The 26,458-nt window shown below is 44.0% G+C and overlaps 1 protein-coding gene across 37 annotated transcripts in view; it reads right to left on the bottom strand.

The window, feature by feature from the left end:
- Positions 1-26,458, bottom strand: part of LOC138764490 (CUGBP Elav-like family member 3) — a 71,675-nt gene that overhangs the window by 12,721 nt on the left and 32,496 nt on the right. For 22 of the 37 annotated variants that reach the window (XM_069940510.1, XM_069940511.1, XM_069940514.1 and 19 more), the window contains one exon: positions 3,811-3,874. In XM_069940510.1, the coding sequence (XP_069796611.1) occupies positions 3,811-3,874 (64 nt within the window). Of the gene's footprint in view, positions 1-3,810; positions 3,875-26,458 lie in introns of those variants that run through there. The other 15 variants (XM_069940522.1, XM_069940523.1, XM_069940525.1 and 12 more) reach the window with 1 other exon arrangement.

The following is a 26,458-nucleotide window of genomic DNA, read 5'->3' as shown; positions in this document are numbered from 1 at the left end:
ACACACTCCCGGGGTCAGTCACAGAGTGAAGCTCCCTCCACACCGTTCCATCACACACTCCCGGGGTCAGTCACAGAGTGAAGCTCCCTCCACACTGTCCCAACACACTCTCAGGGGTCAGACACAGAGTGAAGCTTCCTCCACACCGTTCCATCACACACTCCTGGGGTCAGACACAGAGTGAAGCTCCCTCCACACCGTTCCATCACACACTCCCGGGGTCAGTCACAGAGTGAAGCTCCCTCCGCACTGTCCCATCAAACTCCCAGGGGTCAGACACAGAGTGAAGCTCCCTCAGCACTGTCCCATCACACACTCCCGGTGTCAGACACAGAGTGAAGCTCACTCTGCAACATCCCATCACACACTCCCGGGGTCAGACACAGAGTGAAGCTCCCTCCACATCGTCCCATCACACACTCCCGGGGTCAGACACAGAGTGAAGCACCCTCTGCACCATCCCATCACACATTCCCGGTGTCAGACACAGAGTGAAGCTCCCTCCACACCGTCCCATCACACAATCCTGGGGTCAGACATAGAGTGAAGCTCCCTCCGCACCGTCCCATCACACAATCCTGGAGTCAGACACAGAGTGAAGCTTGCTCCGCACTGCCCCATCACACAGTTCCAGGGTCAGACACAGAGTCAAGCACCCTCCGCACTGTCCAATCACACACTCCCGGGATCAGACGCAGAGTGAAGCTCCCTCCGCACCGTCCCATCATACACTCCCAGGCAGACACAGAGCGAAACTCCTTCTGCACCGTCCCATCACACACTCCCGGGGTCAGACACAGTGAATCTCCCTCCACACCGTCCCAACACACACTCCCGGGGTCAGATACAGAGTAAACTCCCTCCTCACCGTCCCTTCACACACTCCCAGGGTCAGAGACAGAGAGAAGCTTCCTCCACACCGTCCCATCACACACTCCTGGGGTCAGACACAGAGTGAAGCTCCCTCCGCACCATCCCATCAAACACTCCCAGGGTCAGACACAGAGTGAAGCTCCCTCTGCACCGTCCCATCACACACTCCTGGGGTTAATGATCTGTTACACTGCAGATTCTGGAAATGTAAAACAGTAACAGAACATTCTGGAAATCCTCATCTGCCAGGTCACATGCCTCCATTCCCTAGGGTGAGGACAGAACTGAGCTGACTCATGATTGGAGGCAGGACTGATGCAGACTGAAGCTGGAGAGAGTGGTCGCACAGAGACCTGGTGGAGGGGCGTCAGATGGGACGCACAGAGTCCTAGGGGTGGGAGTGGACGCATGGAGCCCTGCTGGAGTGGCAAGAGATGGGACAGAGACCTGCTGGAGCGGCGGGAGTGGACGCACAGAGCCCTGCTGGAGGGGCGGGAGTGGACGCACAGAGCCCTGCTGGAGGGGCGGGAGTGGACGCACAGAGCCCTGCTGGAGGGGCTGGAGTGGACGCACAGAGCCCTGCTGGAGGGGCGGGAGTGGACGCACAGAGCCCTGCTGAAGGGGCGGGAGTGGACGGACAGACCCCTGCTGGAGGGGCGGGAGTGGACGCACAGAGCCCTGCTGGAGGGGCGGGAGTGGACGTACAGAGCCCTGCTGGAGGGGCGAGAGTCAATGCACAGAGCCCTGCTGGAGGGGCGAGAGTGGTCACACAGAGACCTGCTGGAGGGGTGAGAGTGGTCGCACAGAGACCTGCTGGAGGGGTGAGAGTGGTCGCACAGAGCTCTGCTGGAGGGGCGGGATTGGACGTACAGAGCCCTGCTGGAGGGGCGAGAGTGGTCGCACAGAGACCTGCTGGAGGGGTGAGAGTGGATGCACAGAGCCCTGCTGGAGGGGCGGGAGTGGACGCGCAGAGCCCTGCTGGAGGGGTGGGAGTGGACGTACAGAGCCCTGCTGGAGGGGCGGGAGTGGATGCACAGAGCCCTGCTGGAGGGGCGGGAGTGGACGCACAGAGCCCTGCTAGAGGGGCGGGAGTGGACGTACAGAGCCCTGCGGGAGGGGCGAGAGTCAATGCACAGAGCCCTGCTGGAGGGGCGAGAGTGGTCGCACAGAGACCTGCTGGAGAGGTGAGAGTGGTCGCACAGAGACCTGCTGGAGGGGTGAGAGTAGTCGCACAGAGCTCTGCTGGAGGGGTGATAGTGAACGCACATAGACCTGCTGGAGGGCGAGAGTGGACTACACAGAGCCCTGCTGGTGGGACACGAGAGTATATTCTTGGGAAAGAAGCATGTCCCTTGTATTGTGAGAAGGAGCAGAGGCAACCACCTCACAAGGATGGTGTTCCCCCTCTGCAGGAAGGCAAAGACTAGGCCTTCCCATGGGGTAAAGAAACTGTGTTCATCCTTAGCAGTTCACGTCAGTTTGCGTGAAGACCCCTGCCCTTAGCTGGAGATCCAACAGAAAGAATGTACGCATCACTTCACGAGTCCTTCGCCTCTCTCCGACCTGACCTGAATAAAAAGTTTGAAACCCACTTTTTAATCGTCCCTCATTGCACCGTTTCATAACTCCAGAGGAAATGGAGTCAGACACAAAGTGGTCAATTTTTGACCACTTTTGAGTGGTCAATGACAGTTTTTCTCAAGCATAATATTTCAGTGACAATTGGGACCAGAGCAGTGATTCCCAACCTTCCCTTTCCTCCCACATACCACCTTAAGCAATCCCTTACTAATCACAGAGCACTGATGACATCGGGATTACTTAAAGTGGTATGTGAGTGGAAAGAGAAAGGTTGAGAACCACTGGTCTACAAGGTCACTCTTCAGCTTTCCAGGGAGAATAAACCCAGCCGATCCAATCTCTCATACCTACAGCCTTCCATTCTGGGCAACATCCTGGTGAATCTCTTCCGCCCTCCTATTGCTACCACATCTGCCCCTGTTATCGATGGACTCAAATTGTATACATTAGTAAGTGTGGTCTAGCCAATGTTATGAGAGGCATAGAGTTAAGAAGGCTTGTGGTACGCTTGGAGCATTGAGTTCAAGAGTTGCAAAGTAACGTTGGAGCTCCATAATACTCTGGTTGGACCACACTTGGAATATTGTGTTCAGTTTCAGTCACCTCATTACAGGAAGGATATGGAAGCTGTGGAGCAGGTGCAGAGGAGACTTACCATTGGATTGGAAAATATGTCTTATGAAGCCAGGTTAGCAGAGCTGGGACTTTTCTCTTTGGAGCAAAGAAGGATGAGTAGATGAAAGAGGTTTGCAAGATTATGAAAGGCATAGATACGGTGGACAGCCAGTGCCTGTTTCCAAGGGCAGGAATAGCAAACACCAGAGGACGACTAAGGTGAGGGGTGGAAAGTTTAGAGGAGGCCTCAGGGGTAGGAATTTTGAACACAGAGAGCAATGGGTGCCTAGATACATTGCCAGGGGTGGTGGTGATGGAGGCTGGAACAATAGGGAGCAGGTCAGTGGGATTAGGGAGATGATGGTTGGCACAGACTAGAGGGGCCAAGTGGCCTGTTTACAGTGCTGTCGTATTTTACTGTTCTTCAGCACATGGATGAAGGAAAAATAGTGGGTTATGAGTGTGAGGTAGGGAATGGTTAGATTGTTTAGTAGATTTAGATAAGTTGGCATGATGTTGTGGGCCGAAAGGCCTGTACTGTGCTGGACTATTCTATGTTACAACATGGTGACCTCCTCATTCTCCAGTGGTGACCTAGTTTGGTGGCTCTGGCAGTGCGGCGGCTGATCCTTGCTCACACTGGGCGGTTGGGTTGCGGTTGGAAATGGTACTGATCTAAAGAGCCCTCAGCCAGAGGAGGGAGAGTTCCTCGCTGCCCAGTGCTCAGAGGAGAGGGGAAACCACAAGAGCTCTTACCTCCGCGACCTTCGCTGTCCGCTGGCTTCACCTGGATTGGCCGATTCATCTGGAAGAGGCCAGAGAGAGTTTGGAGATCAGCGCCCAACTGTAACAAGGCAGGTGCACACCTGGGGACTACCTTTTGACTGAGAGGGAATCGTCTCCCACACCAGGATGCGGGTCCAGTGGGGGAAAGTTGCTCTGGTGGATGGCATGTATGGACAGGGCTAAGGGAGGCTTCAATCAGAGCCAAGCTCACTGGTGGCTTTCGGAAGCACAGGACAACACTTTTGACCACTTTTGGGTGTTTTTATGGACTTTGGGTTGCTGATCATGAAAATTATCTTAAAAGTTTCCCATCATGTACCGTTTTTTAGATACAACTTATTCTTGTGATTTCCTGCCACATCTGAAGTTGACTTCAAGCAGACAAAACCATGAAGTTCAACATGTCATTGAAAATCCATCAACACTGCCCGACTATTGTTGGGCACTGACAGGAGAGGCATCAGATGCTGAGTACAAACGAAAATCGCGGCAAAACATTTTTAGGTCGGTTGAACTAAACCAATGTGTCAGTATCATGATGTGATTAAACATGCTAAATTCAATAAAATTTACCGTATTTATGTGGGTAAGAGTCGAATTTAGTGGATCAATTTTTAGGGTAAAACTTAAGGGGGGTGGTCGACAATTACACTCATACTACTTTTGACTGCAGTAAGTACCTGCGTTGTTCATAGGAGCACAGAAAACAGGTGATTTGGCCCTTCTAGTCTGTTCCTCAGCTAGTCCCAATAACCTGCTCCCGTTCTATAACCCTCCAGACCTCTCCCATCTACGTATCTATTGTTACGATCCCAAAGGACCCCAAAACCCAGCAGCAATAGATATTCATCGACAAATTGTTACTTTAAAAAAAGTTGATTTTAATGATCTTTAAACATGAAGACAGAATCAAATTTAACTTACTTTACCTAACTTAACCCCCTTATAATTCTAAGCACACATGTGTGTAATGTGTGTGTAAGTTCTTTGGTTCACAGTCCAATCTCACTTCTCATTCCTCCAAGTTCACTGGTTGCAGGTAATTCTTATACTGTGCACAGAATTTAACATGTATAAAGTTCACCAGGCTTTGGTGCTCGAAAGGTAAATGGTGACCGCTCAGTTTTCAGAGAGAGATTTGTTGTTCCAGGACATCCACAACTGATGTACTTCCATCAGCCACTCCACTGCCTTGCTGATTAAACTTGCCCCATCAGGGTTCTCCAGATGATCACCTCTTTCTTTCAGGGTTCCTTTATGTTTCACTTATAGTGAAACATTAGACAGCCAGTCCTCTCCTCTTGCATGAACCACAGGACTGTGACTAGGCCATCTTCCACACTGGAGCTTCTGTTTCAGTTCCAGCTGCTCCCCTGGTCAAAACACACACACACACACACACACACACACACACACACACACACACACACACACACACACACACACACACACACACACTCAAGGAGGCTGGTCCAGCCTGTTTGACCCTCTCTGCTTGCAAAACTACATGACTGTCTCCAGCAAACACTAGGAGCCAAACTTCTCATTCATCTGTTGCTTTTAGGTAAACAGGAACCCATCAATGTCCTCCTGCAAAAAGGTGTGAGAAGCCACGTGTCTCTTCTGTTTAAAAGATAATGCTCCATTTATTCCAACATCAGCCCAATTAACACCTACTTGTGAAATCTCCATAGGCCTTTCTTCAAAGTAAAAGTCACTGTGGACACGAAGTCTCCAGTATTTCAAATAAGATCTGTTTTAAAGTATTTGTATGCAACCTACTCTAAACTTTCCCAGTCTATCTCCCAAAAATATTTCTATTTTTTATTTATTCTTAAAACTCAAGATTGAGTCCACACCCACCACGTATAATGAGAGGTCATTTGGCCACTAGTAGCCCACTCTCCGTTCTCCCTCCCCTTTCTCTTTAGCAGCTTTCAGGTGCTCGGGTGCAGATAATGCGCCAGCAGGCACAGCTGGGGGAGTGCAGCTGGGACGTTCAGGTGGCCGCGGAGAAGACGCCTTTCTGTCGCCTGAACATGTCGGATGAAGGAGAGCTGCTTCCGAGTGAACGCCAGGGTCCTGTAGACCATCTGTGTCCTGTGAGCATATTTAGGAAACTCGCTTCTGTACCTAGAGAGAACCACTTCACTGATCTCAATCCTTGACACGCACCCAACAGGGAGACCACTTTAAGAAAGCATACACTAATACATTTGCAGAAAGCAAAGGACGGTGGAAGAAAATTATTTAAAAAAAAAAGAAAATACAAACTTTGTTTGAAGTGCTGGCTGGCGCCGCGGGTGGGAAAATTGTGACGACTGCTAAGGAATTGCACGCCTCTGTATTGCATATATCAGAGTACTTCTGTTCGTGTGGTAATGAATGGATGGCCATCACTAGCGCAAGTAAATCAAATTACATTGTAGAGTAGAGTTAATAATTTCTTGACTGTTTTCCTAATTGCGTTGAAATGCCTTGTACATATGTGCACCATTCGTAGACCCCAGGTTTCTGTAGTCACTGCTGTGTTCAGGTGTTCAGGGGGATGGTCCGAGCCGGAGATATGTAAGTGCTCCTTGGGGCTGGGTTCTCCACTTTCAGGTGGCCACCCGACAGCCACATTGGGGTAAAATAGGCGGCTTTACAGTTGGGTATTCTGGCCACCTGAAAGTGGCTTTTGTCTCCTTTCCTCTAGCTCTCCACCCCCTTCCCTCTCCATTAACAGAGCCATTCCCAACCCCCCCCCCCCCACCCACTTGCTGCTTTGCCCTCCCTCTCTTATCCACCTATGACCTCCTGCCTGTGGGACCCTGCTCCCCCGTCCTCACCATTTTGTTCAGGCCTGACATTTTTCCAAACCTTCAAGCCCAAAACGTTGGTTATGTATCTTTACCTTTGCTATATAGTTAGCTGTTTGATCTTCAACCACGGCATCTGCAGACTTCTGTGTTCTACTTTTAATTTGACCACGAGGATCCTGGTATTGCTTTTTAATTGATGAGCAAACCCAGAGCTCCCATTCTCCCTGTTATCTCTCCAAACCCTTGCATTTATTCTCCCACCAAGTGTCCCATTGATTTTTATTGACATTTTTAAACCAAAAATAGACTTTATTCATGATAAATTATACTCAAAGGAAACCCCGTTCAGAGTCTGTTCCCATTGTTATTCATTTCTATTTACACCATGACCACCACTGTGGCACCTTCCCCCAGCTCTCTGTTGTTTGAGGGACATCTCCCCCCCCCCCCCCGCCGGTCTCAACCCCTTAGTGCCCACTAAGGGGAGGATTCTAGACTGTGGTCCTTCTCCACCACGCCCTCACGTTGTCTGCACCAAGCCTCAGCGTGCCCCTCATCATGTATTTCTGCAGCCTGGAATGTGGCCGTCAGCAGCGTTTCCTCACTGACATCTCCGCGCGCTGGAAGACCAACTGGTTTCGGGCAGGCCAGAGTGTGGCTTTCATCGAGTTGATGGTCTTCCAGCAGTTCTGGACGTCAGACTCTATGAGCGTCCCTGGGAGCAGTCCGTAGATCAGAGAGTCCTCCGTCATGCTGTCACCTTTTATGTTTGACCCTGCTGGCTCGTGACTCCTCTCCTTTCTCCCCCATAAAGACCGTCATGCCCCCAGTTCGAGTCCGGGTCAATGAGAGCCAACAAGACAAGGCATGTTGTCTATCTCCAGCTAATAAAAGCCTTTGGTTCCAGTAACTTTAGTCTTTGTGTAATTGATCGTGCATCAATTTTATTAGTAAGACCTTGTTTCTTCAGAACATGGACAACTATTTGAAGCTGGAGATCGACCCCAAGAGAACCCAAAGCAGCCAACAAATTTGTGTTCTGGTGCCGCTGTTTTGAAAGGTTCCTCGCAGCCTCCGCAGCTGTGATCCAGGACGACGAAGACGGGCTCCATCTGCTATTTTCGTACATCAGGCACTGAGTCTACTGGATGGTCCGGGACTCCCAGACCATGGACACCCTGACCATTATAAAGTCCAGGTGAATGAAGTCTATGTGTGGCATGTACTCCACTCCCGCAGGCAGCGACCCGGGGAAACATTCAATGACTTTGTCAGGGCCCTGCAGGAGCTTGCGAGGGTCTGCACCTGCCAGGCTGTGAGTGCAGAGCAGCGCACCCCGCTGCTGATCAGAAAGGCCTGTAGTGCAGGTGCCCGCTCTGATTACGTGAGGCAGAGGCTACTTGAGCAGAAAAGAGTGAAACCATCGACTGGCAAACACACTGCAAGTAGCCATCCACAACGCGGGATCGTTCTCCAGTGAACACGCGGCCACCATCTTGGGAGACAGGATCGCAAACATCCTCCCGACTTGAGCTGACCTCCGCAGCTGTTAGCGACCATCCGAACGCTTCACGAAATGCTGTCAGTCTGAGCAAGACCCCAAGCCTTGCGCGAACTGGGGCCACCATCTTTAATACAGTCACTTCCGTTGCCACTTCCAGGGACCTGGAACGCCCGTGCATGCATGCCACGGAGGTCAGTGACCGTGATGACACCACTTCTGTCTACCTCCTCTTCCCTTCTGGCAAATGATGACCGGGCCACGTGCTTGGCATGGGGGCTACCATCTTATTGGATCATCAGCAACCAATGGAATTCCTCAGATGACAAGCTGACATCAGTATCCCTGGATCAACGCACACCGCACTAACTTTCCAGAACCATGATGGACGTCCAGGTAAACAGCCGCCCCACTGCCTGCCTATTCAACAGTGGGAGCTGTGTGCTTCATTCACCCGAACACTGTTCAGCACTACTCCCTCGGGGAGCAGCCCGAGAGGGAAAGTGTCTACCTGGCCTCCTAATCCAAATCGTGGCAGTTGTACTGTGAGACTGACTATCCGAGACAAGGTCTACCGTGACATCAAGCTCCTAGTACTGCCACAGCTCTGCGCTCCTGCCTTACTTGGGTTAGACTTCCAGTACAACTTAAAGAATGACATGGAGTATGACAGGGCCCAACCTGGCCCACCCTCCTCTTGCGGTCTGTTAACGAGCAGTTACACCTCCCTCACCATGTGGCCGACCAACAGGCCCAAACCCAATCACCACAGCTGATACGTGGCCTCTCCACACTTTGGATCACCCCCCCCTCCCCACCTATTCGTTCACCTCACCCCAGACTGTAAGCCCGTCGCTATTAAAAGTCGGCGATATAGTCCTGGAGACGGGGGATTTATTAAGTCCAAGGTGAGATGCCTTCTAGATAGAGCAGAGTACGAGCCCCTGGAGAGCCCAAGACGGGAAAAGAGGGGAGAATCACCGGATGTTCATAGACTATCCCCAGACCATCAACAGGTTCATCCGGCTCGATGCATACCCCCTACCCTGCATTTCCGACATGGTGAATCAGATCACCCAATATTGGGTGTTCTCGACCATAGGCCTTACGACTGCCTATCACCAGCTCCCCATTCGCCCCGAGGACTGACAGTACACTGCTTCTGAGGCAGATGGATGACTGTACCACTTTCTTAGAGTCCGTTTTGGAGTCACGAATGGGTGTCTGTCTTCCATAAGGAGATAGATCGGATAGTGCACTAACACGGGTTGCGAGCCACTTTCCCATACCTCGATAATATCACCATCTGCAACCATGACCTGCAGGACCATGATGAGAATCTCCAAAAGTTCCTCCGCCTCAATCTGACGTACAACACAGGGAAGTGTGTCTTCAGCACACGTTGCCTGGCTATACTAGGCTGCATGGTGGAGACTGGAGTCATCAGCCCTGACCTTGACTGCATGCGCCTTTGTTAGAACTTCCAACCACCCCTCACTGGTTCAAGGCCCTGAAAAGGTGTCTGGGGTTTTTCTCTTATTACACTCAGTGGATTCCCAGCTACACGAAAAAGACCCTTTCCCTTATCAGGGCCACCATTGTCCCCCTGTTGGCAGAAGCCCATGAAACATTCAACTGTCTCAAAGTCGACATTGCAAAGGCCACGATGCATGCAGTGGACGAATCTGCCCCATTCCAGGTGGGGAGTGGTGCATTGGAATTTGCCTTGGCCACCACACTTAACAAGGCATAACATTTTATTCATGCACCCTCCAGGGCCCTGAGATTTGGACTCCTCCATTGAGAAAGAGGCCCAGGCTATTGATGAAGTGGTACGGCACTGGAGGCATTATCTCACTAGAAAGCATTTTACCCTGCTGACTGTCTAAAGGGCAGTCACCTTCATGTTCAACAACCAGCAGAAGTTAAATCAAAAACAATAAAATACTGAGGTGGAAAATCAAGCTCTTCATCTACAATTACGACATAGTGTACCGGCCTGGAAAGCTGAATGAGCCTCCTGACGCCCTGTCTCAAGGGACGTGTGCCTGTGCGCAGATGGATTGGTTGCAGGCACTGCATGATGGCTTCTGCTACCCTGAAACCACCCAATTTTTTTCACTTCATCAAGGCCTGTAATCTCCCCTACTCCATTGAGGACATCAGGATGCTGACCTAAAATTGCCGAATCTATGCAGAGTGCAAACCGCGCTTCTACCAGCCCGATCAGTCACACCTGATCAAGGCCACTCGCCCCTTTGAATGTCTGAGTATGGACTTCAAAGGACCCCTGCCCTCCACGAACCACAATGTGTACTTCATCAACATCATCGATGAGTATTCAAGGTTCCTCTTCGCCATCCACTGCCCGAACATGACCTCAGCTACTATCATAAAGGCTCTCAACAACCTGTTCACCATTTTCAGATACCCCTGCTACATCCACAGCGAAAGGAGTTCGTCTTTCAAGAGCAACAAGCTGCACCAATATTTGCTGTCCAAGGGCATTGCCTCCAGCTGGACCACCAGCTATAACCCTAAAGGGAAATGCTAGGTGGAGCAGGAGAATGGCACGGTCTGGAAGGCAATACTACTGGCCTTAAAGTCCAATGGCCTCCCTGTCCCCCACTGGAAAGAAGTCCTCCCAGAGGCCCTCCACGCTACCTGGTCCTTCCTGTGTACGGTCACCAGTGAGACACCTCACGAGAGACTCTTTACATTCCCCAGGAGGTCGGCGTCAGGAACGACTGTACCCACCTGGCTGATATTCTCCGGGCCCATCCTACTTCACAAGCACGTGATGACCCATGTCCGACCCTCTGGTCAAGAGGGTCCAACTGCTCCATGCTAACCCACAGTATGTGGCATCCCCGGACGGACGCGAGGGCACAGCATCCATCTGGGACCTGGCTCATGCGGGTGCATGTGGACAGCCCCCCCCTCAACCAGCTGACAGGTATGCCACCCCCAGCTCTCCAGGGCCTCAGATCCCTCACCCCCCACCACCTTGGCCAATTTGCCAGCCGACACACATGTGCCCATTTACCACCCCCCCCCCCCACCCCCACTGGCTCAACCAAGCCTCCCGCCAGGCCATCCGAGGTGGAACAGCCACAGCCGACGGAGACCACCACAGACCCCTGGACAGGGGCATGCTGGTCACAACGCCAAAAGAGGCTACCGGATAGAGTGAACTTATGAGGGCACCTGACTGCACCACACACCCCTCCAGGACTTCTTTTAAAAGAGGGGGTGAATATGGTGAGACCACTATTGTGTAGGTAGATGATATGACCTTTTATGTTTGAGACCTTGCTCTCACTGGTCGGCTCGTGACTCCTTCCCTTTATCCCCCATAAACGATATCATGCCACAACCCTGCCCCCAGTTCAAGTCCAGGTCAGTGTGAGCCAGCAACTTGAGGGATGCTGTCCATCTCTTGCTAATAAAAGCCTTCAGTTGCAGTCTTTGCGTAATCGACCGTGACAAGGAACCTTCTCCACACTGTGCGAATCTGCATTCAGCAGAGGTGGGCGACTGCTTCCAATCACCCGCAGTTATCACAGGGACAACCGATACCGAGTGGCCTGTTAACCCTCGGGGACGGAGGAACACACCGGGGAGCAAACCCTGGTGGTCTGAGGGACACAGCGCAAACTCCAAGGCTGGGCAGCGCTGACAGGAATATGCAGGATGAAAGGGCTGACCCTCTCACAGCCGATTAGCATGGATTTAGTGTCGGGCTAACACACCCTCTAAGCTGCTCTGAATTTAAGAAGTTCATGAGGGCTCAATCAAAGCCTTAAGCTGAAGGAAGAGCGGACTAGCTCTTGTATTCTGTAAAGTACATTTTCAACCCAGCCACTGCCACAACACTGGAACGTAGCTGCCTCTTACCACACAGCAAACTCCCACAAACTGTACAATGGTAACGACGGAGAAAAGCATAATCTTGAATCAGACTTTCTGTTGTTGTTAGTAATATCATTAACACCATAAAAAGACATGCGGGGCCCTCTCTGATGTTTTGGACAAGGATTCTTTTTTTCCTTTATTTGCCCATGTACTCCACAGTTTTAAGTGTGTTTAATTGGTTCATTGGTGAGTTAGGCTTTCTCAAAGTGTTTGGAGTCTGTGGTTGCCGTCTTTCTACACGAAGACCAGAGTTGTGCCAATTAAAGTAAAAAAAGGTGTTCTCACAAACACCTGTGAAGCCAAATGTCCCAAACGATATTGTGTTCTCAAATGATGGGACTATGGATAAAAAGGGCTGTAATTTCTCCATGGTTAAACCAAAATGTGTACAAATAACTTAGAATAAATCTGAAATGTGCACTTTAATCACATGTGAATGGACTGATTACAAATTGGAAACTGTGGAACACAGGGGCAAATAAAGGGAAAAAAGTGTCTTTGTACCAGACACTGTAGGAGCAGAAATAGGCCATTCAGCCCATCAGGTCTGCTCTGCCATTCAATCACGAGCTGATCCATCTTCCCCACTCAGCCCCACTGCCCGATCTTCTCCCCGTAACCTTTGATGCCCTGGCTCATCAAGAACCTAACAATCTCTGCCTTAAGTACACCCACTGACCTCCACGCCCATCTGTGGCAACAAATTCCACAGATTCGCCACCCTCTGGCTGAAAAAAATTCCTCCTCGTCTCTGTTCTAAGCGGACATCCTTCAATCCTGAAATTGTCCCCTCTTGCCCTAGACTCCCTCACCGTGGGAAACAACCTTTCTCCATCTACTCTGTCCACGTCTTTCAACATTCGAAATGTTTCAATGAGATTCCCCCTTCATTCTCCTAAATTCCAGTGAGCACAGGCCAAGAGCCGTCAAACCTTCCTCATATGATAACCCTCTAATTCCCAGATTCATCCTTGTGATATTGAATCCAGGGCAACAAGGAAACTGTTTCCCCTCCACCACCCACCTCAACTTGCTATCTGCTCTGCAAGGAAATGGCAGCCATCCAGACTATTATGTTTGATCTTCTGACAATATAGGCCATTCAGCCCATTGAGTGTATACTGCTCACAGAGCACTCTCATCAATCCTGTCCATCTGCATTTCCCTGTAACCCATTCTCTTTCACATGCTGATTGATAACCTGCTGCCCTCAACTCTCCTCCTTCACCATGGGTGATTTATTGCAGCTAATTAAGATGCATGTTCTTTTTTTTTAAATTTTTTATTTTTCACACCATAAACCACATTAACCATGATACACACTTTTTCCTTTTCAAATATATACAGTGCCTTTTTCTCCCCCCCCCCCTCCCATCCCACCCTCCCTACCTCCCACCCCCCGTCCATTTAAAGTACAAAATCTAGGATACATTAAACCAGTCAAACAATGTTGTCATTCAATAAAAATAAACAAGAAATTCCTCTGAGTCAATTCTTTTCATTTCCTTCTCCTTTCGTTAATTTAGGTAGTGAATGTCCCCGGTAGGTTTTCTCTATTGTGATTCATGTAAGGCTCCCATATTTGTTCAAATATTTCAATATTATTTCTTAAACTATATGTTATTTTTTCTAATGAAATACATTTATTCATTTCTATATACCATTGTTGTATTTTCAAATTATCTTCCAATTTCCAGGTTGACATAATACATTTTTTTGCTACGGCTAGAGCTATCTTAACAAATCTTTTTTGTGCACCATCCAAATCAATTCCAAATTCTTTGTTTTTTATGTTACTTAGGAGGAAGATCTCTGGATTCTTTGGTATATTGTTTTCTGTAATTTTATTTAATATTTGGTTTAGATCTTCCCAAAATTTTTCTACTTTCTCACATGTCCAGATTGCATGAATTGTTGTTCCCATTTCTTTTTTACATCGAAAACATCTGTCAGATACTGTTGGGTCCCATTTATTTAACTTTTGAGGTGTAATGTATAGCCTGTGTATCCAGTTATATTGTATCATACGTAACCTCGTATTTATTGTATTTCTCATCGTTCCAGAACATAACTTCTCCGATGTTTCCTTTTTTATCTTTATATTTAAATCTTGTTCCCATTTTTGTTTAGTTTTACCACTTGTTTCCTCATTCTCCTTTTCTTGCAGTTTAATATACATATTTGTTATAAATCTTTTGATTGTCATTGTATCTGTAATCACATATTCAAAGTTACTTCCCTCTGGTAAACTCAGACTGCTTCCTAATTTGTCCTTCAAGTAGGATCTCAATTGGTTATATGCCAGCACTGTATCTTGAGTTATATTGTTTTTATCTTTCATTTGTTCAAAGGATAATAATCTATTTCCTGAAAAACAATTTTCTATTCTTTTGATCCCTTTTTTCTCCCATTCTCTAAAGGAAAGTTTATCTATTGTAAAAGGGAGTAACTTATTTTGCGTCAATATTAGTTTTGGTAATTGATAATTTGTTTTATTCCTTTCTACATGAAACTTTTTCCAAATATTGAGTAGATGATGTAATACTGGAGAACTTCTATGTTGTACCAATTTTTCACCCCATTTATATAATATGTGTTCAGGTATCTTTTCCCCTATTTTATCTAATTCTAATCTAGTCCAATCTGGCTTTTCCCTTCTTTGATAAAAATCTGATAGGTATCTTAATTGTGCAGCTCTATAATAATTTTTAAAGTTTGGCAGTTGTAAGCCTCCTTGTTTATACCATTCTGTTAATTTATCTAGTGCTATCCTTGGTTTCCCCCCTTTCCATAAAAATTTCCTTATTATTTTCTTTAACTCCTTTTTTTAAAATTTTTTTTTATTTTTCACACCTTTTCTTTGGCTTGGCTTCGCGGACGAAGATTTATGGAGGGGGTAAAAAGTCCACGTCAGCTGCAGGCTCGTTTGTGGCTGACAAGTCCGATGCGGGACAGGCAGACACGATTGCAGCGGTTGCAAGGGAAAATTGGTTGGTTGGGGTTGGGTGTTGGGTTTTTCCTCCTTTGCCTTTTGTTCGTGAGGTGGGCTCTGCGGTCTTCTTCAAAGGAGGTTGCTGCCCGCCAAACTGTGAGGCGCCAAGATGCACGGTTTGAGGCGATATCAGCCCACTGGAGGTGGTCAATGTGGCAGGCACCAAGAGATTTCTTTAGGCAGTCCTTGTACCTTTTCTTTGGTGCACCTCTGTCACGGTGGCCAGTGGAGAGCTCGCCATATAACAGGATCTTGGGAAGGCGATGGTCTTCCATTCTGGAGACGTGACCCATCCAGCGCAGCTGGATCTTCAGCAGCGTGGACTCGATGCTGTCGACCTCTGCCATCTCGAGTACTTCGACGTTAGGGGTGTAAGCGCTCCAATGGATGTTGAGGATGGAGCGGAGACAACGCTGGTGGAAGCGTTCTAGGAGCCGTAGGTGGTGCCGGTAGATGACCCATGATTCGGAGCCGAACAGGAGTGTGGGTATGACAACGGCTCTGTATACGCTTATCTTTGTGAGGTTTTTCAGTTGGTTGTTTTTCCAGACTCTTTTGTGTAGTCTTCCAAAGGCGCTATTTGCGATATTTTTCACACCATAAATCGCATTAACCATGATACACACTTTTTCCTTTTCACACATATACAGTGCCATTTTCTCCCCCCCACCTCCCTCCTCCCATCCCACCCTCCCTACCTCCCCCCTCCCGTCCATTTAAGGTATAAAATCTAGGATACATTAAACCAGTCAGACAATGTTGTCATTCAATAAAAATACACCAGAAATTCCACTGAGTCCATTCTTTTCATTTCCTTTTCCTTCCGTTAACTTAGGTAGTGATTGTCCCCGGTAGGTTTTCGCTATTGTGTTTAATGTAAGGCTCCCATATTTGTTCGAATATTTCAATATTATTTCTTAAACTATATGTTATTTTTTCTAATGGAATACATTTATTCATTTCTATATACCATTGTTGTATTTTCAAATTATCTTCCAATTTCCAGGTTGACATAATACATTTTTTTGCTACGGCTAGAGCTGTCTCAACAAATCTTTTTTGTGCATCCTCCAAATCAATTCCAAATTCTTTGTTTTTTATGTTACTTAGGAGGAAGATCTCTGGATTCTTTGGTATATTGTTTTCTGTTATTTTATTTAATATCTGATTGAGATCATCCCAAAATTTTTCTACTCTCTCACATGTCCAGATTGCATGAATTGTTGTTCCCATTTCTTTTTTTACATCGAAAACATCTGTCAGATACTGTTGGGTCTCATTTATTTAACTTTTGAGGTGTAATGTATAGCCTGTGTATCCAGTTATATTGTATCATACGTAACCTTGTATTTATTGTATTTCTCATCGTTCCAGAGCATAACTTCTCCCATGTTTCCTTTTTTATCTTTATATTTAAATCTTGTTCCCATTTTTGTTTAGTTTTACCATTTGTTTCCTCATTCTCCTTTTCTTGCAGTTTAATATACATATTTGTTATAAATCTTTTGATTATCATTGTATCTGTAATCACATATTCAAAGTTACTTCCCTCTGGCAAACTCAAACTGCTTCCTAATTTATCCTTCAAGTTGGATCTCAACTGGTAATATGCCAGCGCTGTATCTTGAGTTATATTGTATTTATCTTTCATTTGTTCAAAGGATAAGAATCTATTTCCTGAAAAACAATTTTCTATTCTTTTGATCCCTTTTTTCTCCCATTCTCTAAAGGAAAGGTTATCTATTGTAAAAGGGAGTAACTTGTTTTGCGTCAATATTAGTTTTGGCAATTGATAATTTGTTTTATTTCTTTCTTCATGAATCTTCTTCCAAATATTGAGTAGATGATGTAATACTGGAGAACTTCTATGTTGTACCAATTTTTCATCCCATTTATATAATATGTGTTCAGGTATCTTTTCCCCTATCTTATCTAATTCTAATCTAGTCCAATCTGGCTTTTCCCTTGTTTGATAAAAATCTGATAGGTATCTTAATTGTGCAGCTCTGTAATAATTTTTAAAGTTTGGCAGGTGTAAACCTCCTTGTTTATACCATTCTGTTAATTTATCTAGTGCTATACTCGGTTTTCCCCCTTTCCATAAAAATTTCCTTATTATTTTCTTTAACTCCTTGAAGAATTTCTCTGTGGCAATGCCTGAAATAGGTATAATATCCTTGGAAAAATGTTCGTTTTAATACAGTTTATCCTTCCTATCAGTGTTAGTGGTAAATCTTTCCAATGCTCTAAATTGTCCTGTAATTTTTTCATTAGTGGATTATAATTGAGTTTATATAATTGGCCTAGATTTTTGTTTATTTGTACACCTAGGTATCTTATTGCTTGCATTTGCCATCTAAATGGTGATTCCTTCTTAAATTTTGAGAAATCCGCATTATTCATAGGCATTGCATCACTTTTATTTACGTTGATCTTGTAACCCGACACTTCTCCATATTCCTTCAATTTCTTATATAATTCTTTTATTCATAGTTCTGGTTCTGTTAAGTATACTATAACATCATTCGCAAATAAACTGATTTTATATTCCTTGTCTTTTATTTTTATCCCTTTTATTTTATTTTCTGTTCTTATCAATTTTGCTAGTGGTTCTATAGCTAACGCGAACAATAAGGGTGATAGTGGGCATCCCTGCCGTGTTGATCTGCTTAAGTTAAATTGCTTTGATATATATCCATTTACTGTCACTTTCGCCAATGGTCCCTTATATAATGCTTTAATCCAATTAATATACTTCTCTGGTAAACTGAATTTTTGCAATACTTTGAATAAATAATTCCATTCTACTCTGTCAAAGGCCTTCTCTGCGTCTAAAGCAACTGCTACTGTTGGCGCTTTACTCCCTTCTACTGCATGAATTAAGTTAATAAATTTACAAATATTGTCTGTTGTGCATCTTTTTTTAATAAATCCAGTTTGGTCTAGATTTACCATTTACGGTACATACTCTGCTAATCTGTTTGCTAATAGTTTAGCTATTATCTTATAATCTGTGTTAAGTAATGATATTGGTCTATATGACGCTGGTGTTAGTGGATCTTTCCCTTACTTTAGTATTATTGTAATTATTGCTGTTTTACATGAATCTGGTAAGCTTTGTGTTTTATCAATCTGGTTGATTACTTCCAGGAGGGGAGGAATTAATAAATCTTTAAATGTTTTATAGAATTCTATTGGGAATCCATCCTCTCCTGGTGTTTTATTATTTGGTAATTTTTTTATTATCTCTTGTATTTCTACTATTTCAAATGGTTCTGTTAATTTATTTTGTTCCTCTATTTGTAATTTCGGTAGTTCAATTTTAGTTAAAAATTCATCCATTTTGTCTTCTTTCCCTTCGTTTTCAGTTTGGTATAATTGTTCATAGAATTCTCTAAAGTTTTCCTTGATCTCCTTTGGATTATATGTGATTTGTTTGTCTTTTTTCCTTGATGCCAATACCATTTTCTTAGCTTGTTCTGTCTTAAGCTGCCATGCTAGAATTTTGTGCGTTTTTCCCCCTAGTTCATAATATTTCTGTTTTGTCTTCATTATGTTCTTCTCCACCTTATATGTTTGTAGTGTTTCATATTTTATTTTTTTATCTGCGAATTCTCTTCTTTTAGTTGTGTCTTCCTTCATTGCTAATTCTTTTTCTATATTTACTATTTCCCTTTCCAACTGCTCTGTTTCCTGATTATAGTCCTTCTTCATCTTGGTTACATAACTTATTATTTGCCCTCTAATGAACGCTTTCATTGCATCCCATAGTATATACTTATCTTTCACTGATTCCGTATTTATTTCAAAATACATTTTAATTTGTCTTTCAATTAATTCTCTAAAATCCTGCCTTTTGAGTAAAATGGAGTTTAATCTCCATCTATACATTCTTGGAGGGATGTCCTCTAACTTTATTGTCAATATCAGGGGTGAATGGTCCGATAATATTCTAGCTTTATATTCTGTTTTTCTTACTCTATCTTGCATACGAGCTGTAACAAAAATAGGTCTATTCTTGAGTATGTTTTATGTCTAGCCGAGTAATATGAATATTCCTTTTCATTTGGGTGTTGTTTCCTCCATATATCCAAAAGTTGCATTTCTTCCATCGATTTAATTATAAATTTGGTTACTTTGTTCTTTCTGTTAATTTTTTCCCCAGTTTTGTCCATATTTGAATCCAAATTCAGGTTGAAATCCCCTCCTATTAATATGTTCCCTTGCGTATCTGCTATCTTCAAAAAAATATCTTGCATAAACTTTTGATCTTCTTCGTTAGGTGAATATACATTGAGTAGATTCCAAAACTCCGAATATATCTGAATTTTATCATTACATATCTCCCTGCTGGATCTATTATTTCCTCTTCTATTTTAATTGGCACATTTTTACTAATTAATATAGCTACTCCTCTTGCTTTTGAATTATATGACGCTGCTGTTACGTGTCCTACCCAATCTCTCTTTAATTTCTTGTGCTCCAATTCAGTTAAATGTGTTTCTTGCACAAATGCTATATCAATTTTTTCTTTTTTTCAGTAAATTTAGCAGTTTCTTCCTTTTAATTTGGTTATGTATTCCATTAATATTTAAAGTCATATAGTTCAGCGTAGCCATTTTATACTTTGTTTATCTTCCCTTTCCGTTTCTCCATCATCACCTTTCCTTCTTATCCATTTCTGCTTTCTTGTTTTGAACACTTTATAAGACAACATTTCTAAAACATCAAATATTTTCCTTATTCTCCGATTTAAAACTTCTTTAACCCCATTCTCCCCTCCCCCTCCTGAGTTGTCCTTTATCCCTTGTCGGACAACCACATCTCCCCTCTCCATTTGGATCTGCGAATTCACTCGCAAACGTCAGCTGATTTTGCAGTGACCGTAACTCCTCCCCTCCCAGCCCCCCCCAGAAAAGATTTCAATTTTCATATGTAACAAAGGTCACTCTTTTAATTCCCTCCTTATTCCCTCTATTCCATTTCCCTCCCTTATTAATTCTTGTCTATACTCTATATATTTTCCTCTAAATACGGATACATTCATGTATGCACACTATATATCTTCTTCTTTGGCTTGGCTTCGCGGACGAAGATTTATGGAGGGGGTAAAAAAGTCCACGTCAGCTGCAGGCTCGTTTGTGGCTGACCAGTCCGATGCGGGACAGGCAGACACGATTGCAGCGGTTGCAAGGGAAAATTGGTTGGTTGGGGTTGGGTGTTGGGTTTTTCCTCCTTTGCCTTTTGTCAGTGAGGTGGGCTCTGCGGTCTTCTTCAAAGGAGGCTGCTGCCCGCCAAACTGTGAGGCGCCAAGATGCACGGTTTGAGGCGTTATCAGCCCACTGGCGGTGGTCAATGTGGCAGGTACCAAGAGATTTCTTTAGGCAGTCCTTGTACCTTTTCTTTGGTGCACCTCTGTCACGGTGGCCATTGGAGAGCTCGCCATATAATACGATCTTGGGAAGGCGATGGTCCTCCATTCTGGAGACGTGACCCATCCAGCGCAGCTGGATCTTCAGCAGCGTGGACTCGATGCTGTCGACCTCTGCCATCTCGAGTACCTCGACGTTAGGGGTGTGAGCGCTCCAATGGATGTTGAGGATGGAGCGGAGACAACGCTGGTGGAAGCGTTCTAGGAGCCGTAGGTGGTGCCGGTAGAGGACCCATGATTCGGAGCCGAACAGGAGTGTGGGTATGACAACGGCTCTGTATACGCTTATCTTTGTGAGGTTTTTCAGTTGGTTGTTTTTCCAGACTCTTTTGTGTAGTCTTCCAAAGGCGCTATTTGCCTTGGCGAGTCTGTTGTCTATCTCATTGTCGATCCTTGCATCTGATGAAATGGTGCAGCCAAGATAGGTAAACTGGTTGACCGTTTTGAGTTTTGTGTGCCCGATGGAGATGTGGGGGGGCTGGTAGTCATGGTGGACACATATACCCCTTTACACACATACATATAGATCGTGGTCATTTTTACTCTTATTACATGTCTTGATCTCTCTGCTTGTTTTTTAGTTGTTCTGCAAATTTCCTTGCTTCCTCTGGATCCGAGAATAGTCTGTTTTGTTGCCCTGGAATAATTATTTTAAGTACCGCTGGGTACCTTAACATAAACTTATATCCTTTTTTCCATAAGATCGTTTTATCCAGACTTATGTCTGGATAGAAAAAAAATTTTTGACCTTTATATTCCAGTGGCTTTTTGTCCTCTCTTACTTTCTTCATTGCTTTCTCCAATATATTTTCTCTTGTTGTATATCTTAAGAATTTTACTAAAATGGATCTTGGTTTTTGCTGCGGTTGTGGTTTCGGGGCTAAAGTTCTATGTGCCCTCTCTATTTCCATTTCTTCCTGTAATTCTGGTCTTCCCAGGACCCTGGGGATCCAATCTTTTATAAATTCTCTCATATTCTTGCCTTCTTCATCTTCCTTAAGGCCCACTATCTTTATATTATTTCTTCTATTATAGTTTTCCATTATATCTATCTTCTGACCTAACAGCTCCTGTGCCTCTTTAGCTTTTTTATTAGATTCTTCTAATTTCTCTTTTAAGTCTTCTACTTCCATATCTACAAATGTTTCTCGTTTTTCCATTATTTCCACTCTTTTTTCCAACTCTGATATGGCCATTTCCATTTTATTCATTTTTTCTTTTGCATTCTTAATTCTTCTTTTTATCTCATCAAATTCTTGTAATTGCCATTCTTTCACTGATTCCATATATTCTTTAAAAAAGATACATCCATTGTCTTGCCTTTCTCTTCTTCCTCCACTTCTTTCTGTTCTTCTTCTTCTTCCTCTGGGTTGACCATCTGTTGTTTCCTTGTTTTCTTTTTACCCTCTTCTTTCTTGTTGTCGTTATTGTCTGTGTTCTGCACCTGCTGCTGTGTTGCAGGTGTCTCTCTCAGCTGTGGAGATCGACTCCGCAGCTGTTCCCCCCTCCCATCAGTGTGTTTTTTTTCATGCGTGGTTGCGCACTTTTACTCGGCTCTGCGAGCCATTTTTGTAGTCCCGAGCCCGGGACTTCCACTGACCTGAGGGAGCGGGCCTCTCTCTCCGCGACGGGCCTCCTCGGACAGGTAAGGCCTTCACCTTCTTCTTCCAACGTCTTTCCTTCTTCTTTTCTTCCCGTTGTTTTTGGTTTTTCTTTCTTCGCTGCCATTTTCTCCACACTTTTACTTTCACTTTGTTTTGGTTTTTAAGTTTGTGCCTTTGCTTTTTCTCTATCTTTTTTTAACTTTTCTGGAGAGGGCTGGAGTTCCCCTACCGGCCACTACTCCATCACGTGACTCCCCAGATGCATGTTCTTTTAAGGCAGGGGCCGGCAAAGTGGTCCATATTGACCCCTGGGGGTCGATGGTCAAGGGGTCGATAAATGTCTCGGCTGTAGAGAAATGTATCACTGGTAAAATTTATTTATTTATTTTACCCTCTTGGGGGTTGATGAGAGATCAAGGATTCCATGAAGAGGTCGATGATTTAAAAAGTTTGCCGACCCCCAATCCAAGGGATGTGGCAGGATACTGCAGCACCGGGGGAACTTCACAGGGAGAACAGTTCTGCAAGGATCGGTTCTGGGAACCCCTGCTCTTTTTGATTTTTATAGATGACCAATATGAAGAAGAGGAAGGATGGGTCAGTAAGTCTGCAGATGATGTGGAGTTTGGAGGAGTTGTGTGGATAGTTCTGAAGGCTGTCGTGCTTTTTAAACACCATATTCCTTCACCTGGTGGACAATTCTTAAAAATATGTTCTGTATTTATCAGATAAATGGAAGATTAATTTTGTTAAAACATTATGCATTGTAGACTATCTAAACCAGTGGTTCTTATCCTTTTTCTTTCCACTCACAGACCACTTTAAGTAATTCCTCTGCCATCGAGGCTCTGATGCCAATCCTAAGGGATTGCTTAAGGTGGGATGTGGGTGGGAAGGGAAGGTTGAGAATCACTGCTCTGGACCCAAGTGTTACTGAAACATTTTGCTGGAGAAAAATTGTCATTGGCCGATTTCCTTTGGAGTTCTGAAACCGTGCACATAACGAGTCAATGAGGGGCGATTAAAACAATGCTTCTCAAATTTTTCTTTCCACCCACATTCCAATTAAGCAATCCCTTACTTATCACAGAGCACCGATGGCCTAGGGATTACTTAAAGTGGGATGTGAGTGGTTTAGGGGAAACATCAGGGACAATTTATTTTTCATTGAGAATTGTGAGTGCCTGGAATGCCTTGCTGGAGATGGTGATGGAGCATGGAATATTAGGGGCATTTAAGAGACTCTTAGACAGGCACCTAGGTAAATGATTGACTTTAACACCGTTATATAATAATCAACTTATTCCTTTTTCAATGCATAATCAATGTTTATTACATTGGAAATCTAAAGGTATAAAAAAACTTGGGGGACTGTTTTAAAGAAGGTAAATTTTTATCCTTGAATCAAATGAGGGAAGATTTTGGTATTAATGAGAATTCTTTATTCGTTTATTATCAACTTCGATCCTTAGTAAAACAAATATTTGGTAGAGATATGACCTTACCTAAATTGACTAAGTTTTAATTTTTTCTTGTGACTGTACCAAAGAAGGGATATATTTTATTGATGTACCAAATACTACAAGAGAGTATGGAAAAAAAGGGATGGGATAGATCTAAGATTAAGTGGGAAAAGGATATTAATTTTATTTTTTCTGAGGATGACTGGTTAGATATTTGTCATGTTAGTGTTACTAGATTGATAAATGTCCGTTATGCAATGGTTAATTACAATTTTTTTTACATCAATTGTATTTAACACCTGAAAAGTTTTAAAAAAATGGTTTTAGTGAATCAGACTCTTGTTTTAGATGGGGTAATTCAGTTGGAACTTTTTTTCATGCTGTTTGGTTATGTGTAAATATACAATCTTTTTGGAAAGCAATTCAATTGTTTTTGGAACATTTGTATAAGATTAAAATACTTTTAGACCCAGCAATATTTTTGTTGGGTGAGTTGAATCCTTTGAAAGATTTGGGATTAGATAAATTTCAGATTGCTTTTGTATATTTAGCTTTATCTGTAGCAAAAAAACGTATAGCAAGAACATGGAAAAATGCTAATGTGATTGATATTAATAGATGCATAATGAGATGAAAACTTGTTTGGTAATGGAAAAAAACACGTATGTTTTACATGATAATTATTCTTTTTTCTTAATGTGGTTTTTTTTTCCAGAATATTTACATTTAAATTTACTTTGATTAGATTTTAGTAAATATATTTTAGTTTTTTTTCTCTTTGGCTCTCCTAAAGAGAGCTGGCTGAGAGGGGGGGGGGGGGGGGGTGGGGGGTGGGTTCTTTTTTTTTCTCTTTTCTTTTTTATATAATTTTTTTTTATTGTTCACTATATGTACTTTTTTTTATTGTATGTAATAACGAATAAATAAAGTTGTGAAAAAAAAGACAGGCACATGGATGAAAGGAAAATAGAGGGTTATGAGGTAGGGAGGGTTTTGTTTTTTTTAAGTTAGGAATATGTTGGTTGGCACAACATTGAGGACCGAAGGTCCCGTAATGTGTTGTACATTCTATTTTCTAATGTGCAACACACACACACACACACACCGACCCTAAGCTACTGGTGCGGAGGCAGAGCAATTGTCTGGTGCTGTGTTGGAGACGTTGCGCTCAGTGCAGTGCTTGGGGTGAATGCCGCCACTCTCCTGCAGGGTGGAACCGGGCCTTGGCAGGGACAGCTTTGCATAGTCACACAGGCACCAAATCTGCGGATCAAGGAGTGACACAGCTCAAGCCAGCTGCTTGCTTTCTGAGTCGCTAATCCTCTTCCAGCTTCACTTCTCATTAAGATACTAAGCTGCTAGAGTACGAAGCCCAATGCACTTTGCTCCAAGTTCATCTGCGCTAAACCCTCCTGCCTTTGTGTGGCAAAACAATTAACGAATTAAAAAGGGAGGCCAAGATCAAGATGCATTTCCCACTGAAGGGAGCGGCCCTCTTGGCAGCACCCAAGCAGTAGAGCATGAAGGGCCAGATCAGAACCAGAATTTATTGTCATGTACGTGTTGTTTTGCGGCAACGTCATATTGGTCTCAATTACATTTCAAAAGAAATAAACATAACCATTTACTGCACATAAACAGGCCTGTTTGGCCCTTCTAGTCTGTGCCAAACATCTTCTCCCACCCAGTCCAAATGGCCCACATTCAGCCCATAACCCTCCACACCTCTTCCCCCCCATATACCTATCCAACCTTTCCTTGAATATTAACATGGATCTTGTTTCTACCACCTCTGCTGGAAGTTCATTCCACTCACCCACCACCCTCTGCGTGAAGAAATTCTCCCCCATGTTTCCCCTAAACTTTTCCCCTTTTACTCTCAATCCATGACCTCTTGTTTGAATCTCCCCCATTCTCAATTGAAAAAGCCTATCCACATTGACTCTATCCGTCCCCCTTATAACTTTGAATACCTCTATCGAATCACCCCTCAGTCTTCTACGCTCCAGAGAATAAAGTCTCGGCCTGCTCAACCTTTCCCTGTAACTCAAACCCAGGCAACATTCTTGTAAATCTGCTCTGCACTCTCTCTCTATTCTGTTTATATCTTTCCTGTAATTCGGCAACCAAAACTGCACACAATATTTCAAATTTGGCCTCACCAATGCCTTATACAACTTCTTATTTTTTAATTTTTTATTTTTCACACCATAAATCACATTAGCCATGATATACACTTTTTCTTTTTCACACATATACAGTGACTTTTTCACCCCCCCCCTCCTCCCAAGCCACCCCCCACCCCCCCCCCTCATCCATTTTAGGTATGCATTCTAGGTTGCATTAAACCAGTCAGTCAATGTTGTCATTCAACAAAAATACACCAGAAATTCTACTGAGTCCATTCTTTTCTTTCCTTCTCCTTCCATCAACTTAGGTAATGTTTGTCCCCGGTAGGTTTTCGCTATTGTATTTAATGTAAGGCTCCCATACTTGTTCGAATATTTCAATATTATTTCTTAAACTATATGTTATTTTTTCTAATGGAATACATTTATTCATTTCTATATACCATTGTTGTATTTTCAAATTATCTTCCAATTTCCAGGTTGACATAATACATTTTTTTGCTACGGCTAGGGCTATCTTAACAAATCTTTTTTGTGCATCTTCCAAGTCAATTCCAAATTCTTTATTTTTTATGTTACTTAGGAGAAAGATCTCTGGATTCTTTGGTATATTGTTTTCTGTTATTTTATTTAATATCTGATTGAGATCATCCCAAAATTTTTCTACTCTCTCTCATGTCCAGATTGCATGAATTGTTGTTCCCCTTTCTTTTTTACATCGAAAACATCTATCAGATACTGTTGGGTCCCATTTATTTAACTTT

The sequence above is a fragment of the Narcine bancroftii genome, chromosome 5 (assembly GCF_036971445.1).
Source record: "Narcine bancroftii isolate sNarBan1 chromosome 5, sNarBan1.hap1, whole genome shotgun sequence".
Classification (NCBI taxonomy): Eukaryota; Metazoa; Chordata; class Chondrichthyes; order Torpediniformes; family Narcinidae; genus Narcine; species Narcine bancroftii.
The sequence above is the reverse complement of the archived record's forward strand: the minus strand, read 5'-3'. Positions and strand labels throughout refer to the sequence as shown.